Source organism: Papaver somniferum, chromosome 4 (genome assembly GCF_003573695.1).
Source record: "Papaver somniferum cultivar HN1 chromosome 4, ASM357369v1, whole genome shotgun sequence".
Classification (NCBI taxonomy): Eukaryota; Viridiplantae; Streptophyta; class Magnoliopsida; order Ranunculales; family Papaveraceae; genus Papaver; species Papaver somniferum.
Window position 1 is genome coordinate 129,350,303 of NC_039361.1, and position 20,374 is coordinate 129,370,676.

General features: G+C 33.9%; 1 protein-coding gene and 1 long non-coding RNA gene across 7 annotated transcripts; one reads left to right on the plus strand and one right to left on the minus strand.

Annotated features, from left to right (window-relative positions):
• The first annotated feature begins 262 nt into the window (after positions 1-262).
• On the plus strand, positions 263-3,162 carry LOC113276559. 6 transcript variants are annotated; one of them, XR_003324526.1, is made up of 9 exons: positions 263-433; positions 534-632; positions 762-881; positions 989-1,204; positions 1,445-1,597; positions 1,683-1,783; positions 2,050-2,131; positions 2,339-2,486; positions 2,581-3,162. It is a non-coding gene; the product is annotated as an uncharacterized LOC113276559 (long non-coding RNA). The 6 variants fall into 6 exon arrangements; XR_003324523.1 differs by having other exon boundaries at positions 563-632; positions 747-881; positions 989-1,219; XR_003324527.1 differs by having other exon boundaries at positions 563-632; positions 747-881; positions 1,692-1,783.
• Positions 3,163-4,996: 1,834 nt separating this feature from the next.
• LOC113276560 (U3 small nucleolar ribonucleoprotein protein IMP4-like) lies at positions 4,997-9,660 on the minus strand. The gene is made up of 9 exons (XM_026526185.1): positions 9,111-9,660; positions 8,235-8,318; positions 8,002-8,111; positions 7,848-7,898; positions 7,618-7,761; positions 7,408-7,497; positions 7,047-7,153; positions 5,978-6,062; positions 4,997-5,412 (listed from the first exon to the last, which is right to left on the minus strand). Exons 1-9 carry the CDS (start codon positions 9,220-9,222, stop codon positions 5,314-5,316), a joined length of 882 nt encoding a protein of 293 aa, XP_026381970.1. The 5' UTR covers positions 9,223-9,660; the 3' UTR covers positions 4,997-5,313.
• Between the last annotated feature and the right edge of the window lie 10,714 nt (positions 9,661-20,374).

Consider the following 20,374-nt stretch of genomic DNA (forward strand, 5'->3'; position numbering starts at 1 on the left):
ATATAAAATCATACTACTAACAAATAAAAAAATATTTTATATAAATCATTCTTACAAAAACAAATGTGTTTTTGCTGATCCGACGGCTCTGTGATCGACGACCGTCATTCCTCTTAAAATCTAGAAAAGTGAAGTAAATAAATCGTGGCTCAAAATACGCTCCTTTCCTACGCCCTCATCCAACGTCTCGAGATCCATTTTTTCATGCGTTACATACCGAAAGAGAGTTCATAAAATCACTATTCACTGTTATCATAGAAAATTCAATACCCAACCATTCTCTACTGTTGGTCTTCCTTCCGTTACGCCAAAAAATAATTCCCATATTGAATGTATTAATACCGTCACTCAGGTTTCACCAGTTTTAAAAACTCATACAGCATTACCTGATTGCAACTCTTGAGATCTCTCCGATCAGTAATCCATATCATAGGTAAGTACTCTCTACCTATGTTTAAGCATCTTGGTATTTTTTTGGTGAGATTTCTTCATAAAAGTGTCTGCAATCGCAAGGATTTCTTCATTCTCCCTAGGTTTGATTCGTTTGTATTTTCTTCAAAAGGCGCTTCCTTTTTTCCTTCTCGGTAACTTGAAGATTCCAAAAGTATGATTTCGTTGATTTCCACATTCAGGTTAGTTATAGAGAAGAATTATTTTTGTTTTCATAGTGTTTGATGGAATTCCTGACGAGAATTATTATGCTACTTCTTGAAAATGGTTTTAACTTCACCTAACACCTGTTTTAGCTTCACGAGTTACAGAATGAGAGTATTGAACTGTTGAGGCATGCCCTCTACTCAGTTGTTCTTATTGAATTCACACATCCCCCGGATCTGCAAAAATAATTTGAAGAGTTCAAGATACAATATAGGGATCTAAGTGTAAGAAATTGCTCTTCTCCTCTCTTCAGTCTTATTATAATTATAATGATCTTCGTCTACCTGACAACTTGATAACATTTTCAAATGGCTGGTTGCTACTTTTGTAGCTTCATGTTTGATGGAAATCGCATGTGAAGGGAAACTAATACATTAGATGCCCATAAGATGCTTAAGAAAGATGAATCTGTTCTGGCATTTGATGGCGTGACTATAGCGAACTATGGAACGGAGAGATATTTTGTATGCTTTAACTTTTACATATTATGAAGTCTCAATTTGCTAGTGGGTCGGAAGGCACAGTTTGAGCTCAAGGCTATGAGATGGTGATTGACAGATTGGTTAATTCTTAGTTCCTCATTTATTCTTTTGTTGTTCATTCTTATATGATTTGGTTAACGTTAGGTTCAAAAAATAATGGAGTTCTAAGCCTGCGGTGTTGTGATAGCTTAGTCTATCTTATGTGTTGCATATTCTGTTCTTTGACTCTAAATCGCCAAGTTAATTCCAAATTCAAATTTTAATTCCCAAATTCGATTGTTAACTCTAATTACTGGAATCTGCAGGGATGTTTCGCCTGGAATGAAACATTGGAATGTCTCCCGCGCCTTCAATCAGTGTTAAGCCTCTCAATTCCTCCACCTTGAAAATGCCTAGCCACAAGTTCTTTTTGACTGCTTTTGAAGAACTGGAGTTCTGAGACCACATATATCTCACTGGTAAGTTCTTTAACATTTCACTTTGTTTAAGAGATTATTGTCCCAAATATAATTTTTTTTCTAGAAAATACTTACAGTGGAGCAGATGTTGTAGGTGTTCTAACCACCCTAATGAGTGTACAAGAAATTAAGAGAGCAAATGGACGACAATCCTATCACCGGCGACCTCAGTATCCAAAACCTCAGGTACAAGTATGTTAAACTAATATATGTAGTTGGGGATATAGTCAACAGGTTTCTGAAAATCTTTGGATTTTATAGGAGTATGTGTTAATCATGAGCTTCTATTTCTTAAATGAAGCGATGTCAATGCGAGGATCACTCTGTGGAGTGACCCCACAAGAGAGCTAAGCCGTAACTTAGACATCGCTCATGTTATGATATCTTGGATGCCAATTTTAATGGATTTGAAGGGGAAAAAAAGTAACTAACAACACTTATGTTGTTCCCAGGGAAGTTATCTTTGTTATCAGAAAATTCCACCAAAATCTACTCCAACATGGACCTTCCAGAAGTTTTGGATATGCGACAGAGGTAATGGAGTTTTCTACGTATCAAGCATGCACCATAAATTTAACGCATGCATAGAACAGACTTTTGATGTATGAAATCCTGAATACATCAGAAGTATCAATGGCCAAATGGGAGCTCAGGTCTACCGTACATTTCTATCTGGACAAATCTTTTTAAACTGAAGAATCCCACCACACCATCTCTCTGTCTAACATTTCGTTAATGCAGGAATAAAATAAAAATTTGTGTGGCGCAACAGCCTATTTTGGTCAGTGGTGGCTGGTACTACTGGGAATGCAACAACTGCGCAGCGGAAGTGGTTGGATGACCATTGGTGTACCAATTGTAAAACAAAGGTTGAAGAATCCATTCCCAGGTGCTACTATAACTCATTATATACGGCTCCACTAATAAATAAAAATTGCACTTATTTGTTTTACAAGTACTTATCCTAATTCTGTTTAATATAGGTTCATGTTACGGAGCTTTGCAAGATACAAGCAGTTTTAGAAAATAATTATAAAAAAATAATCATAATTGGAGGGAAAAGAAAAATTAAGAAATGGTGTCTCAAGTCTGGTGGTTACTAAGGCTTCGCACTTTGTAAACTATGCTTATCTTTCTTTCACTAATGCAAGCAGTTTTAGAATAACGTGATCCGAATTGTATCTTTTTCCTCGTATATTAGCACCTTCATAGTCACTTATTCGTATTCAGGTGGTTATTAAGGTAAGGTAATCACATATTTAAGTTTCTATGTATATCGTCAAGGAACTCCCTCATTAGATGAAAACGAATATATGTAGATTACAATCAAATTCAGACACCGGATAATTACAAAATACATTGTCGATCACCTGGACTGGACCTAATATGGAATTAAGAGACTTGAGTTTTCAGTTATCAAGGTCTTCATAAGCAATGGGGAAATGTAGTTAATAGGCATTAATTTCTCATAGTCCAATTCTCCTTATTTTTCTGTAAGTTTTGGTTCTTTAACCTTTGGCTCTGTCTGTTCTGTTGCAACTTCTTTTACTCACATATTATTGTTGTATTAATCTGAAACAAAAAAAAAAACAAAAAAACTCTGTAGCCAGTCACACTGTTATTATTTCTGTTATGTGCAATTATTTGGTATTCTACTATCCTTAATTTTAGATTTCATTGCGAATTTTCTAGTGCAATAGAACTAGAAACACTGTAGGTATAGGTGTATACCGTAAGGCAATCACTGGAAAGTATTCAAAGGAGGGTGTATTTCCAAAGTATAGGTTACAGGGTTACAGCAGGAACTGTATAGAGCAAATAAAATGTTCAAACAAATCTTAAAGTGGGGGTCTGAGTGCAAACCATAAAAAATCTATTGGGTAACTGGGTAAGTCACTGCTTGTACTTCATTTACATGCTTTTTTGGAAAGGGTAATGCTTCTGGACTCTACTTAAAATCTCTAATTTTGATGAATTTGCTAGAGGTTTTGATTGTTTTCACACAAATAGATGACCTATATGATTTTGATAACCATGTTTATATTCGTTATGCAAGTGTTTAACATGTTTTTCGATTATATAAAATTTACAAATATTTGTGATATAATTTGGGAGATAAATCATTTCCAACTTTTACTAATTTTTATCTATTAGAATATTATTATCCATACGGGTAATAATTATAAAAAGTATTATCATTTCTCCTCTTTACTGTAATTGATATTTCTTTATTTGCATGATTCAACCTTTTTTCTAAAATAACTTAGTCCGGCAAATACAATATATAGAAATTGTATAAATTATAAGTTGTGTTACTGTTTGAATCGACAGAATGGAAAAAAAAGAAAGAACAGGTGTTCTGATTTATATTCTTCTATTTGTTTGTTCTGTCCCTGAAGTATGAACCATTAATTGATTGTGATAAATTCATAATGTTATCAAAAAGTCAAACTATATATATATTGACCACTTGAATGAAAATGTTACTAACAGGGACTGTAGGGTTAATGGTTTGCATAGATGGTCATAGAAATACTTTTATCGTGCAGAACAGAGATGATGACTTCTAACTGTTGCATTGCCAAGAGATGGACTTCTAAATGAACAACCAATCAACAAGATATGCAATACTGTGACAAATCTCGGGCCGTTACGGCACGGGTCATATTCTAGTACAATATGAAAACAAATCATACACATAAATATGACTTCTCATTTTAAAGGTGTTAAAAAAACAATAATGACAGACGAAATTCGTAGAGCATTATTCAAGCACAATAAGGATAATCCAACAACACCAAAAATTCTTACAATGATAAGAAAAATTAGAGATGAAATTCAATGCGATATTGATTAGTAGAAAAAGGAAGTCAATTAAACCATTTTTCAAAAAGTCTTTGTAAATCATTAACGTATTGAATATATATATATATATATATATATATATATATATATATAATGCATTATTAATTTATATTTCATATGAGGCTTACATAGGTAATCAAAAAAGTATTATCTTATAATTTTAGCGAATTATTAATTTGTCACGTTGTCCCCGACTCGGGACTGGCCAAAAGTATTATTTAAGAGAGTTTATTAAATAATGGAGTACTAATTAAAAAAGTTTCTACTGTAATTAGTTTTTTTTTTTTGTTTTTTTTTTGTTCCTTCTCTTGTTGATTGCTAATTTGTTGTTTTTTCCTCTTTCTTATTGCAATTGTCAAGCCCACAGCCATGATAAAATTGAACCATGCCAAGCAGCAGGATGTACCAGTAGAATCACTTAAAATTATACAGTCCATATGATCCATGCTAATTTTTGAAAACTTTAAAAGAGCTAATAACTAAAGGTCGTAGCCTACCCAGTAATACAAACTGAATGATATCGTTATCGTTCAATTGCACAACCAAAATAATCGAGAATCTATATGCTAATGATGTTTCAGAAAGATGCACATAATTTTTGTATGTTTGAAATGTTGTGGTTGTGGCCAAGACAATGAACACCACTCTTGAATACCTAACATTTCCTAAGAAAGGTCCAAGGAAAATGACATTTACAAAAAAAAGTTAATACATAGCAAGTAATTCTATGAACTCTAAAAATCAAAAGGCAAAAGATGATTTTGGATAAAAATTCCTTGCAAAATACACAGCTTTCTAGAAAGCCTCTTAATGCGAGGGATTTGAGATACTGTATTGGGGTAGTCTTCCAATTAATCTCCAAGAATCTTTTGTTTCTTAGCAGTGTTCATGTACGGCCGGATAACAAACTCAGTCGGGGCTTCACTCTGATCAACTGTTCCTAATTTGATCTGAGACATCACGATAACGAATGAGTGAGAAAAATTGGGAGCCAAAGGCAGCCTTTTCATTAGCAGCAAAGATCTCAAGGGCCAAAAATAAGCAATATGTGGAGCATTCTCACTTAAACAAAATATTGACAGCCCCTAAGCCTGTTGTGGAACCAAGTAAAGATAACCAGGCGGCAAACATAAACATGGTAGATAACTTTCTACATGATGAAACTAAAGCTGGTGATGAATAGATTACGCCAACTGTTCTCTCAAAATCAAGTCAATCACATATTAATTAGAATTCCTAATTAAGGTTAGAAAGTGATGAGTCGGAACTTCTAACAGACAGTTCACAGGTTGTAACAACACTAATAACCAGTTTCAAACTCAACAAATCTCTAGCAAGTTCAGGTCAAAGACTCTGCATGTAAAAAGACTATCACGATATTGCTGGGTTTGTTATGAACCTCCAGAATCTGTAACTAAGGTTCTCCAAAATGATGAGAATATGGTTTAGGAGTAGTATATTCTGTTTTAACTGAAAAAAAACGACTTCAGATGATTCAAAGAAACAGAAGTTAACCTGGTAAAGCCTTAATTCAAAACGCGGACCAACTTCCTTTAATTCAATTGACTTAGGGCCACCAGGTTTGTCATAGACATGATGCCTGCATATTCAAGAACAAAATCAAACCCGAAGCAAGATAATCACACTGCATCGAGATCATTACATTTGCAACAACAGTTCAATCCACAAAGAATCACAACACGAATTCCACAGTAAATAGACCCAAACTTTCTGTATATGCTTTCATTTTTGCTTTTTTTGGTCATGTGGTGAACATTGGTAAAGGTAAATATAATGTACTAAACACACAAGAATGTACATATATTCAATGAACCAACAAGGTGACACAAAAGCTTGACAAGGATGTTAACTATTATGAAAAAGTAGCACTAGTTTAATTAATAAGTTCACCACTGGACCAAAATCTTGATAAAAAAAACAGCACATGCTGATATTGGAACATAAATCACTATTTGGTTCACGCTCTGAAAGTAGCTTTATCAACAAGCAATTCCTAAAACTAACAGAAATTCACATGTGTCCAATGAGGAAACTATCCAGTTCTGTTGCAGGTCTTACATAGGGGACCTGCTGTATATGAAACCAAATGTCATTGACTCGTTTTATAATTGTCTAAGAGACCTTTTGCTCTTTTCTTTTTAACCTTGCTATATGTACTAAACACACCTAGTTATACCCCAAAAACTGTCTAGGCTTGCAGACCAAAAAGGCGGATATTTTTTAACTTGCATTTTTTTTGTTTTGTCTTCCTTTCTACTATTTTATTTGTGAGACCGCATATTTAGACTCCAACATCATGACTCTTAACCACACTTTTGACAAAACCCTTATTCATTCAAACATGGGATGGTAGTAAGTACCAAATATCAATTCAACTTTTCATTAAGGCGAATGGGAAGAATTCATTGGTTACATTTTCTATGAATAGAATAACTTTTCCTATCTGCACACTTGGGGGAGTTTTTCCAGGTTATTTTTAGTCAGCATTCTTTACCATACTTGCAGGAAAGGAACACTCATAAATTATACACAAGCAGGTGAAACTATTAAGCAATAATCTAACCTGAATGAGATGTAATCAGACTGATTAGAAAGGGTTATGATGCGCTTTGAATCTGGTTTTGGCACCGGAAAGAGATGCTTCAAGATATTGGCTGTCCTTTCACCTAGCTGTCATCAAAATCAACCAGTCAAATTATGCCAAAAGCACAGTAGAAACATCAACGTTTGGATATGGAATAAGGCACATTGAACCAACTTATGATAAAAGCAAGTATTATTATACCCACTCAATATCTTGACAAAAATCAGAAAACATACTGCCTTTGGATAAATTAAGCACAACATAGGTGGAAACCAGAGAATTTAACAAATGCACCCAACAACTACAAAATCCCAACAGATTTAGATGAGGATAAGTTTACCTTGCTACTGAAGTTGTCAAGAATTATATGAGGATAAGCTTCGGACATTGTTCCAACAGACTTTTTGTCCTTAATATCATGTCTTGTCACCTAAAAATATTACATAAAACAATGTAAGTGTTTTATGCCTCAAACACTGAAGACACAAACACACATAAAAAGGTAAGCATCGGCACCATGTTACATCTAACTTTAAATAATATAGCGTACCACATTGTGTAATCCAAAGTATGCAGTTGGACCCAGTGGTAAATGGCAAACAATTATACCATCTGGGACACCACGATGTTCATGAACCAACACAACATCGGAAAAATCATGTGCCCGGCAAGTTTCAATAATTTCAGAGATGACCTGCATAGAAGAAATCCCAAGTTAAAAACTGTATTTTTGCAAAAAAAAATGAAGAACCATACAAAACAAACAAATACTCTCCAAACCTGACCACCACGATTCATTCGCTGAGCATTAGGGAAAACAATCTTCAACTCCTGGCACAACATAACAATCCAGTAAGGAGGGGGAAGCAAGCTCTATAAGGAAAAGATAGACACCATAAGAAAGTAAACTTAAAGAGAACTGTGATCCAAATACCTTGGCAAACTGAGTTAGAGGGGCACTTGGACTACGTGACGTTGTTATCAAAATCTTCGGATCCCTTTGATTAGCATTTGCATACTCGTCATCTATATGAGACCTGGGTACTAATATATAAAACCAGAACAAAATTAATTAAAAAATAATAAAAATTAACAAAGCCCCAAAAAACTTCAGAATACATGAACATATGAAAGACCATAAAATCCTTTAAAAACAAAATTACTTACTTTCTGTGTTTACATCCTCGAGATCTATTTGTCGACGCAACTCTGGCTCTTCGTTTCTCAGCTCTGTGGGTATCGGTTTACCCTCTATGCAAATGATAAAAATGTCAATTAAACATTCCCGATTGAGCTATACATATTAACTACTCCCAACTACAACAAGACAAGAATACCAAATATCTTGTAACAAGTTACCTACAAAAAACAATGAATTCAACTCAAAGGAATTATCGTTGGGGAAGAATCAATGTGCTAACCAAACCAAAATGCACTGGGGGATTAGGTTTAAAACTTCAGAGTTTTCAACAAACCAATGCTTGCCAAAACAGCATGGAGTTTCATTACAGATCCTTAAGCTCTTTGGATTAAAATGATTCCAGCTGAATGTTTCTCTTGTAAGAATTCTCTTACTGATCATCTAAAATAAATTGACTCTCGCATATGGCATTAAAAGAGTTAACAATCTAGTTAGGCCTTATGAGATTAAGAACCTGGTAAGTAGCTGCCAGTGCAAACTGTGAATTCCATTATTGATTACACTTCTAATACATGAATATGCCAAAAGGCTTAATTTGGTTTGCAGTAAATTCAGCAAAACCAAAAAGTCTAATCCAGCAGCAAAGAACAACTCTTCAAGTTGACAGTGATTGATTCTCAGTGTTGTTTCTATATTCACACAAGATAAGCAGTTATAAAATTTCTAAATGCATCAATTACGCAGGTAATGGTTTGAGTACTGCTGCAAACACAATGACAACAACAGTGAACAAAGCTGGAGCGATAAAATTAGGTTAACTAGACTGTTATAGAGATGCAATACATTCTAGAGCTTTATTAATTTTTCGCTTGGTTAACTAGACTGTTATAGAGATGCAATACCTTCTAGAGCTTTATTAATTTTTCGCTTGTTCTCATATAACTGACGTTCCTTCCCTTCCAAGTTTTTTCTGTACAAGTATTCTCGCCTCATTCTAATATTTCTGCGAAGCATATTCCACAGTGTAGGAAATCACAAAACCAAAAATTATGACGAAGATGGTAGTGATTGGGTTTGAATCGAGTTAAAGCGACAGTCAGTTTGCAGAGATAGCTAGGGTTTATAAAAAAAAAAAAAAAGGAAAAGAACAGGGTAAAGAAAGCGCAGGGTATTGGGAAGGAGGCTGGCTGAGGCCGAGAGTGGTTTAGGGTTTCGATTTTGAGTTTCGCCCTTTTAATTATAGTGATTTCTTACAGAAGTCCCCCTTCAATTATGACATCACCATCTGAGTGGCTATGGGATTAGTCTGTTTTAAAGGATGAAGTCTACTCCTTTTTAAAATGAGAGTATGATTGAGTGAAAATCCTGCTATGAGATGCATTGAATCGCAGAATTTCAAAAGTGGGCTTTATAAGAACAGGGAATATGGAATTACGAATTTTTTTTTGGATTATTTAGTTGTCCAAACTTTTTGGATTCATATTTCTCCTCGGAATTATAATTCTACCAAATCTTTCATTTTGGATCCAATCCTTTTGAGATTTGCGGGTAAAGTTGAGAATATTTTTATTTCTTATTTTACAAATTGGTGATTTATTAAAAAGGCTAACTTGAGATGTCGGAAACATGAGGTACATACGTAGTAGAGCCATCTAATTTAGGAATACTATGAGGCTTCCCTGACATTTGATTATCTACTGAATGGTTAAAAGCAATACAAGGAGAGGAGTAGTATCTCAATTAGCAATACAATCAAAAAGTTTTGTCTTCTTAGGTAGGGTGTATGTTGTCCTATTAGTAGTTCTAGTAATAAAGAAAAACCGAGAAAATTAAGACAGGCTTTAGCAATTCTATTAGTCCGTTTCAAAAGTGTTTGACTCCGCCATGAAATGGCAGAAGGATTGACATTCAGGTAGTCAAACAGGTTCTTGCAGTCTCCTTCAATGCTGAAATTTGTGATGTTCTTCTCTCTGGCCCATGTTGTTACTTATAAGATACCTATTGCATCTGCTTCTTCTGGTTCAACTGCTGAGGATGGACCTGCACTTCCACTTTCAATTCATATGTTCTTAAGATTAGAGCAAAACCAGATGGCTTATCTTTGGTTGTCCATGCTGCATTACTGTTTATCTTATGATGATTCAAATTAGGAAATTTCAGATGTCATTAACGTTTTCCTTCTTAATGGTATTTTGCATTCTAGGTTTCTTTCCATTGTTTATGTCAAAATTGTACATGTCTCTGAATTTCTCTAGCTAATTGTATAGATGTGCTTTGTTTTTCTTGGAAAGCTCTGTTACACTTTCTTTCCAGATAAACCACATTTTTGTCGATACTAATTCTAGTGGGATTAAAATATTAGGTTTATTCAGACAATCTTTACAAACATCAATAAGTTTAATGTATTCATTAAAATGAAAGTGAACATGATTTGGAATTGGATTAAGAGCCCAAACTATTTCAGCAAAGAGGTGGTGAAAGAAAAGATGCTCAATTGTTTTGTTATCTTCACAACCAAATGAACAACATGGAAAAATGTCTCTAATTATCCCCAAAAGTCTGAAATTAGTGGACAAAGCATTTTGGATACATTTTCAAGCAAAAATTCTTTGAGACATCTAGTCTCCACAGGTCCTTCTAGAATTGATCTGGTATATTAAGGTTATTAGCGTTTATTTTAGGTTCATTCAGTTTTTCGTACGTAGATTTAACTGAAAATTTAGCAGAGTTAGTATGAAGCCATCTCAAAGTACCAGGTTTTGGTTTGTTATATTCAGATAGAAAAACATTTATTCCATATGTTCTTGTGGTGAAATATTTAGGGAACATAATCCTTGGAACATTCCACTTTTTAGTAACTGGGTCCAGAACATCAGTTACAAAGATTTGTTGTTGTTATTGCGGTATTGTAACAGAGAACAACCTAGGTCGGGTGTCCATTTATCCTCACAAATATTGATACCGTTTTCATCTCCCACTTCCCAGATGATATATTATTAGACTAGATTGATTCCTTTACTAATGCCTTTCTATACCCAAGAGTTGTTAGGAGAGGCTTTTGATCTAATTACAAAAAAAATTCTTGAAATATTTATCCTTCAGATATGAGCCCTATAAAAACTTAAGTTCTTTAATTGGTCTTCATGCTACTTTGGCTATAATTGCTAAGTTAGTTTTATGAGCGTCTCTGAAACCTAGTCCTCCTCCTTTATGCAATGGTTTGTTTAAGCAAAACCAAGCTTTTGGATAATAACGAGTTAGGTTCTTTCCCCACCAGAAATCTCTTTGGATTGCATTTATTTTGTTTGTCACTTTTTTTGGTATAATAAAGTATCCGATTTGAAAAGTAGGCATACTAGATAAAACTGATTTGTTTAAAACCATTTTACTTGACTGAGATAAAGTTTTACTTTTCCATCCTTGAGATTTTTTTTCCATTTTTTCCACAATTATTTCAAATGATTTTATTTTGGATTTATCTATGACAAGAAGAGATCCTAAGTAAGAGTTTCTAAAACTTTTTTTTAATTATTTTGAGCAATTTAGACATCATCCTTTGATATTTTAGGTGGACTTTTTACTAAAGAAAATTCTTGATTTATCAAAATTATGAGTTGCCCAGAGGCTTTACTAAAGATTTCAATGGCATTAAGAAGATTTTTACACTCATTTAGATATGCTTTAGGAAAAATCATACAACCATCAACAACAAAAAGATAAGATACAGGTTTGCTTTTTGGGGACAGTTTAATACCATGAAGCAATTTGTTATGTTTTTGGATTAGCAAAAGACGAGAAAAAAAAATTCATACAAATAATGAAGAGATGAGGGGAAAGAGGATCCCCTAGAAGGGTTGAATTGGTCTCCAGGGGACCCATTCAAGAGGACCGCAATAAAATAATTGAGATGCATTGTTTGATCAGATTGCAAAACTGGTTGTTAAAACCAAAAGTTTGCATAGCTTTAATAAGGAAGTCACAACTGACTCTGTCAAAAGCTTTAGACATGTCTATCTTGATTTCTAAACCTCCATTTCTCGCTTTTTTATTTATAAAAGTATGAATGATTTCATGAGCTATGACTACGTTGTCTGAAACGTGTCTAGAAGACAAAAAAACAACTTGAAAAGGTGAAATGATTTTATCTAGAAGAGGCTTAATTTTTTTGGTTAACGTTTTAGCAATTACTACCTCTGTTTCAGGAAAAGTGTTACTTTCACTTTTTCATTTTAACCTAAAAATAGGCCAAATTGAAAAACTAAAAGTAACAATTTCCTGAAAAGGAGGGATTAGTTTATAAGTTGTGTTACATAAACCTATTGGTCTGAATTGGCTTGGATTTTTAGGATGATTAGCTTTAAGAATAAGAAAAAGAAAGGTATTATTGATTTCATGATGTATTATTTTTGAAAAAATGTCGAATTATTGAAGTTACTTGGTCTCCTACTGTGTCACAGTGTTGTTTGAAAAACTATCCAGGAAGCCGTCAGGTCCTGGAGATTTATCTGGTTTCATTTTTTTTCAAGACTTCTAAAATCTCTTCTTTACAGGGGATAGCAAGCAGAGAAATATTCTCATCCTCAAAGACAACAAACTGAATGTTGTCAAACAACAACTCTTGATGAGAAAGTTCAATAGGGTCAGCTGTGAATAAATTTTGAAAGAAGTTGGTTAGCATCAGGTGAATTTCTTTTCTATCGAAGGTTACTTCTTCATTTTCATTTTTGACATTATATTGTGTTGTATTTTGTCTTGCGAAGCGTGACTGTATGAAAGTATTTCGTACTTTTTTCTCCCAGGAAAACCATGTTATCTCTGACTATTTCCTCCTGGGTATCATAAAGTGTTTATAGTCCTAACATTTTTTCTTAAATTTGTCTTTCTATGTGTGGTTGGTTACCTCTGGATTTTAGGTTCTCTAAAAGCTTAAGCGTATTCTTTTTAGTAGGTAAACCAGAGATATTCATCTTCTAATCTAGGAGTTGGACCCCTAGCGAGTGAAGATTAAGGACAAGATAACTTGTTGGATTCACAGATAAGATATTTTCCAGGAGCTTTTAATAATTTGGACACAAGATCGATTTTTTTTCCAAGTATCATAAAATTTAAAAATCCAGTTTTGCTCTATCTAGCCTTTCTTGATTGTTTGTTGATCGATTTAATAAACATCAAAACCACCACCAACCATCAATCTTTAACATACCCCCTATGATGATCGATCTCACAGACTTCCGAAACTCTCAGAATCGTCGGAGAATAAAAAAAGAGAAGGTAAGAAGAAGAATGAAGAAGAAAGAAGAATAAGAAGAAGAAAAGATATGAGTTATTTGCTCGACACAGTTAGAGATAAGGCCGACAAGGATTGCTAAAGGCATCCGACCAAATGATAAGGGAAGCCAAGGCGGCTAAACTTCAAAATAATCTGATGATATCTTCTCCGTATGGTGTCCGAATAATACGCTCGAGTAGTCCATATCGCATAACTTTTTGAGATCTATTCAACGATACTAATTTCGTATCTAAATCGTTGTTAGATTAATTCCTATTAATTAATGTTCGTGTTAAACTAATCGAGTCCTTAGCGGCTAAATCGTCTCTTGACTAGTCTAATAGCGTTGACGAGCTTGAGGGTCCTTACAATAGGGGTCTACCCTTAAATTCTTATATTGAATATTACAAAAATATATTAAGTAATTCAGGACTTTCAGACTTAGGATTTAAAGGCTATGAATACACTTGGAATAACCATAGGGAGGGATCATCTAATATTCAGGAAAGTTTAGATAGAGCAGTTGCAAATACTGAATGGAACATCCAATTTCCTAGTGCAGAGCTTACTCACTTAGTTGCAGTAGGATCAGATCATATCCCCATAGCTCTAAAATTAGACTCTAGCTTCATCAAACTAGAATATACCTTTAAATTTTTTGATACTTGGCAAAAAGAAACCTCTTGTGTTCAAACTATAAGAGACTCATGGTCCCATGATATTAGGGAAAATCCTGCATCCTCTCTGATTCTCAGTATCAAAACCCTTAAAACCAATTTAGATTTCTGGAAAAAAAATATATATTTAGACTACCGTCTAAACATATTAAGAAGATCCTTTCCGAAATAGATAATTTGAATAATTCTATCTATATCTATAAGAAAGAAGACAAAATAAAGGAAAAGCTAGTGCAGCTGTAAAAACTTTATGATATCCAAGAAGCAATAGCAAAATATCAATTTAGAGACAACTTGGTCCGATTAGGGGAAAAGAATACCAAATTTTTCCATACAAAAACCTTAAAAAGAAGGAAATGGAATAACATAGAGTATTTAAAAATGAATAACAATGAAGTTACTTTTAAGAGAACTGAAATACAGAAAACTCTCTATGATTTTTTTCTTGTTCTTTTCTCAACCCCATCTGAAACTTATTCTCATAATTCTTTCCTTTTTCGACACATACAACCTAGTATATCCTTAGAAAAAATGACATTCTAAGTTTTATACCTTCAGTTATCAAGAATCTAAAACCTAATAAGTCTTCAGGACCAGATGGTTTTCCTGCTAGCTTCTTTAAATTGAATTGGGAAACAGTAGAGGATAAAGTTACAGCTGCAATTCAATTGTTTTTTAAAACAAGTGAACTTCACCCAGAATTTAATAAAACCTTTCTCTTTTTTATTCCTAAAAGTAGACACCCTAAAGATCCTAATAATTTTAGACCAATAGGGCTTTGTAACACCATTTATAAGATAATAACTAAAATTCTAGCCAACAGAATGAAACCCTTCATAAATTCCTTTATATCTCCTTTTCGGGCTTCCTTGCTTTCTAAAAGGCATATTTTTGACAATATAGTTATAGCTCAAGAACTTATTCACTATTTCAAGAAGAAGAAAGTGAAACATGCTGGATTAGGAATAAAGATAGATATGTCCAAGGCTTTTGACAGAGTAAACTGGGATTTTTTACTCTCAGCCATGAAGGATTTTGGCTTTGACAACAAATTTTGTAACTTAATTCACCAATGTATTTCTACCTCCTCAATAGCAGTCCTACTTAATGGTAGTCCAGGGAACTTCTTTAAACCAACCAGAGGTCTTAGACAAGGGGACCCTCTGTCCCCTTACCTATTCATCATCTGTATGGAGATTTTTTCTAAATTACTTTTATCTAGTGAAGAAGAGAAGTTAATAAATCGTATCAAGATAACCCCAAAAAATAACCCAATTTCCCACTTTTTCTTTGCTTATGATTGTCTTATTTTCATTAGGGCAGACCTTAAGGAATGTCATAATATCTTGCAACAACTTGACATATTTAGTAAAGCATCAGGGAAAGTTATTAACTTTGAGAAATCAGGAATATTCTTTAGTAAAAAAGTTCAACCTAGGCACCAAATAATGATTAGAAAATTTCTTAAAATCAAGAAGACTGATTTAAAAGACTCTTATCTAGGAACACCGCTCTTCATAGATAAGGTCAAAATTAAACTCTTTGAAGGAATAATAGAGAAGATGGAACATAAATTTCAAGGTTGGATAGGAAAAACCTTAGCCCAAGCTAGTAAAATGATCCTTAATAAAGCTACTTTAGCAAGTATTGCTAGATATAAAATGAGCTGTTTTATTCTTCCTAAAAAAATAACAAAGAAAATGGATGCTCTTCAAAGAGATTTCGGGTGGGGTAAAGAAACAAACTACAAAGGTTACTACCCTAGATCCTATTCTTGTCTCTGTAAACCTCTAAGTAAGGGAGGTCTAGATTTCATAAATGCCCACAAATTTAATCTTGCTATGATTACCAAACTAGCTTGGAGACTCCTAAATGAGCCTGAAGCTTTATGGTGTCTCAGCTCAAACCTAAGTACTTCAGGAAGTCCTCAGCCTTTAAAGCCAAAGTACCAACTAATAGTTCTTGGATTTGGAAATGCATAAGTAAGGGTGTCAAGTTAGTAGAACAAAACTCTATTTGGGAAGTTGGAGATGGTAACAAGATCAATATTTGGGATGATAATTGGGTTCCCCAATTGGAAGAGAATCTCAGTAATTTCAAAACTCCTACTAACTCTTTTTTAACCCTTGTGAAGGATCTAATTGATCCTATCTCAAAAAAGTGGAATTCTTCTTTAATCATGATTTGTTTCCTAGACATATTGCTAGTCAGATATGTAACATTAGAATTACCTTAGATAACAACTTAAATGCTAAATCAGATACCCTTAGATGGCTTCTTACTAACTCAGGTAAATTCACAGTTAAATCAATGTATAACAAGTTAAATGAAAGAACTGTGAATCAATATAACTTACGGCAACCTGATTCTTTCTGGAAAGGTTTATGGAACTTAAATACCTCTCAAAGAATTAAAATATTTATTTGGAAGTGCCTACAAAATGCAGTTTCTACTAACCTTAAGTTATTTAGATTCATGGAGGATGTTTCTACTAACTGTACTTTTGGTTGTATATAATATGAATCCATAAAGCATCTTTTATTTCACTGTCCTTATGCCAAACTGTTTGGGCATCTGAGCCTTCCTCAGTAGATATAAACTATGATAGATCCAAAAAGTTCTTAGATATTTGCAAAGATTGGTTAGGAAATGACAACCCAATTGTTCCTCTAGAAATTATTTTGACAAAAGTCTGGTTCATTTGGAAAGAAAGATGTAACAGGTCATTTGAAAAGAAGCAGCAAACTCGTACTCAATTAGCACTAGAAATACAAAGGCATTTGAGTTTCTGGTACAAAGACAACTATATGACTAAAGATACCCTTATTAGTTTAAAGGAAAAGCCTAGATGGTCAGCTCCTAGATCTTCTCAAAAAAATCTTAACCTGGATGCAGCCTGGACTTCAATAAATGCACCAGCAGGCTTCTCTTTAATTTTCAGAAATGATGCAGGGAACTTCGAACAGGGAAAAGCAGTACCTATCTCAGCCACAATCCCAGAAGAAGCAGAAGCTTTAGGACTCTTACAAGCAACAGCTTGGGCAGTGGAGGAAGGAATAACAGATTTCAGTGTTGAAGGCGATTGTAAGAACCTCTTTGATTACCTGAATGGGAAACCATCTCAAATCACTTGGCAAAATCAGAAGATCATGGATGATGTAAAAAGAGAATTTAATCTCTGTCAAAAAAATTTGGTTTTTTTTTTTATGTTCCTAGATTAGTAAACAATGTCGCCGATTTTCTGGCTAAAGAGGCTAAACAATTTCGTACCCATGTCAACTGGAGGAATGTACCTCCGTCTTGTATTGTGCAAGCCTTAAAAGTAGATAGATCTAATGCTAGGGTTGAGACCCTTTGTCCAGCATTAGATGGCTCTACTATCAATGTTGTAAGGGTTACTAACTCCCTAAGTTAGTTGGTTTGGAATGCATTTTTAAGTTAGTTATCCAAATAGTTCTTAACACAAAATCAAACTACCACAAAATTTATACAAAACTTTTGGTTGGTAACCTATCAACAAGTTGAGTTCCAACACCTTTTTGAATAGCCACACTTAACCTATAAAAAATAAACTACGAAAACCACTGCTACCGTGGTCACTGACTAAAAAAAAAAATCTTTATTGTTTCAAGTAGTCGAAGTGGGCGAGTGGTGTTAGGCGTTGGTGAAGGAACAAAGAGATGAAAGGTCAAAGAAATGATAAGTGACGTGGCCAGCTCCTCCACCGCATCTCGTTTCTTTTCAGGATACAAACACGTGCCTTATTTCCTTGGATTTGTTTCGTCTCTCTCGGCTAGAATGGGAAAAAGACTGAATTGCAGCAACAATGAAATTGAAGGCAGTGGAAGAAAAGGCTTGATTAATGGAGCAGTAACTTGGACGAGTGAATTCAGATTGGAGGCTCTTGTATCTCGATGGTGGCAGTAGTTATTGAGAGCTGAGTTGTGAATGGAAGATGGTAGCAAACTCACATAAATCTGAGATTGATGAGCTACTGATTGAACTTCAGCTGTGGCAGTGGTGATTCAAGCTTTTAAAGTGACAAATTTGGGGGTTCTGGACGTTTTCAAGCCGGAAACCAGCTGAGATAGATGCAGCTGCTGCCATTATTTGGGTTACGTGAGGAATGTTATTTTTCCGAGCATTGATTCATTACAGATTCACTTGCCACATTGCTGCAGCAAAATCTATGACCGAGAGTGGCGGATCCACCGTGAAGTAAGGGTGTGCAGTTCCGACCCCTTGCTTTCACAGATGTGAAAACTACAGGGAGACCCATTCTCCCAGATTTTTCCACTGTCAAACCCACGGACAGAAAAGTTTAGGCGTGCACCCATTTTCCCGTCAAAAATTCGTAGCAGATCCATAATTTATGAAATTCTGCTTCTCAGTTTTTAAAAGGCCAAACTACCCTTTTCTTCGAGCGACGAACAGAGAGAAGCGAGAAGAAAACAATGGTGAACTCCGATTCTTCGTTTTTAACATTTGGATTTTTCCCTTTGTCAAATCTTTTCCCAAATCCTTTTCTGAATAATCTTCTCAATAAAACTAGGGTTTCTGTTTCAAAATCTGCGGTTTAAATTTGGGGATTTTGGGTTTCTGTTGTCTTTGATTATTCGAGAAGTAAAAAGAAATTAAAATTGAAGTTGAAAAGGGCAATAAGTGTGTTGCAGTATTTCGATATCAACTGAATTGGAAATTTTCATACCTTATTTGTCTCCATGTTTTTGATCTCAATCGGAAATTTATGATTAGATTTGAATTAAAGATGTTATGCATAATGTCTTATGCATAACATCAGTTTTGTTTAGATGCATAAAACATTATGCATTATTTTGTTTTAGCTGCATAATGTCTTATGCATTACTTTTTCACTTTTCTGGTTATGCATCAGTTTTGTTTAGATGCATAAGACATTATGCATTATTTTGTTTTAGCTGCATAATGTCTTATGCATTACTTTTTCACTTTTCTAGTTATGCATCAGTTTTTTTTAGATGCATAATACATTATGCATTATTTTTGTTTTAGCTGCATAATGTCTTATGCATTACTTTTTTTCACTTTTCTGGTTATGCATCAGTTTTTTTTAGATGCATAAGACATTATGCATTATTTTGTTTTAGCTGCATAATGTCTTATGCATTACTTTTCTCACTTTTCTGGTTATGCATCAGTTTTTTTTAGATGCATAAGACATTATGCATTATTTTGTTTTAGCTGCATATTGTCTTATGCATTACTTTTTTCACTTTTCTGATTTATGGATTTTTATGCACGTGCATAATGTCTTCTGCATCATTTTGTTTAGTGCATAAGACATTATGCCATTATTATTTCTGCATAAAACATTATGCATTATTTTTGTTTTAGCTGCATAATGTCTTATGCATTACTTTTTTCATTTTTCTGGTTATGCATCAGTTTTGTTTAGATGCATAAGACATTATGCATTATTTCGTTTTAGCTGCATAATGTCTTATGCATTACTTTTTTTCACTTTTCTGGTTATGCATCAGTTTTTTTTAGATGCATAAGACATTATGCATTATTTTGTTTTAGCTGCATAATGTCTTATGCATTACTTTTCTCACTTTTTCTGGTTATGCATCAGTTTTTTTAGATGCATAAGACATTATGCATTATTTTGTTTTAGCTGCATATTGTCTTATGCATTATTTTTTTCACTTTTCTGATTTATGGATTTTTATGCACGTGCATAGTGTCTTCTGCATCATTTTGTTTAGTGCATAAGACAATATAAGGGAAAATTTAGATGCATAACTTTTTTTCTGTTTCTTCTACTTGATTTTTTTCTTCTTCGTCTGTTTCACCCATTTTTGTTGAAATGTATTCTAGGGTTTAGTCAAAAATGATTTACTTCTTTGAATCATCGATTTTAAATGATTTATTTCTTTAAATGATGGAGAAAAAATCTTTGCAGATCCGTTACAGAGATTAATGGAGGAATAGGGAAAGAAACCGGCGGAGAAGAAACAGTCAAATACAGGGAATAACTTGGATGGTACCAAAGACCAATATCCAAGGATCAGTCAATATCAATCAACAACCAAAGGTCGGATTTCCAATTGATTGATTCAAACGCACAACCTGTATTATTTCAATTATATAAACAAATATAATGCGGAAATAGAAATAACACAAGCACCAGAGATTTTGTTAATGAGGAAACCGCAAATGCAGAAAACCCCCGAGACCT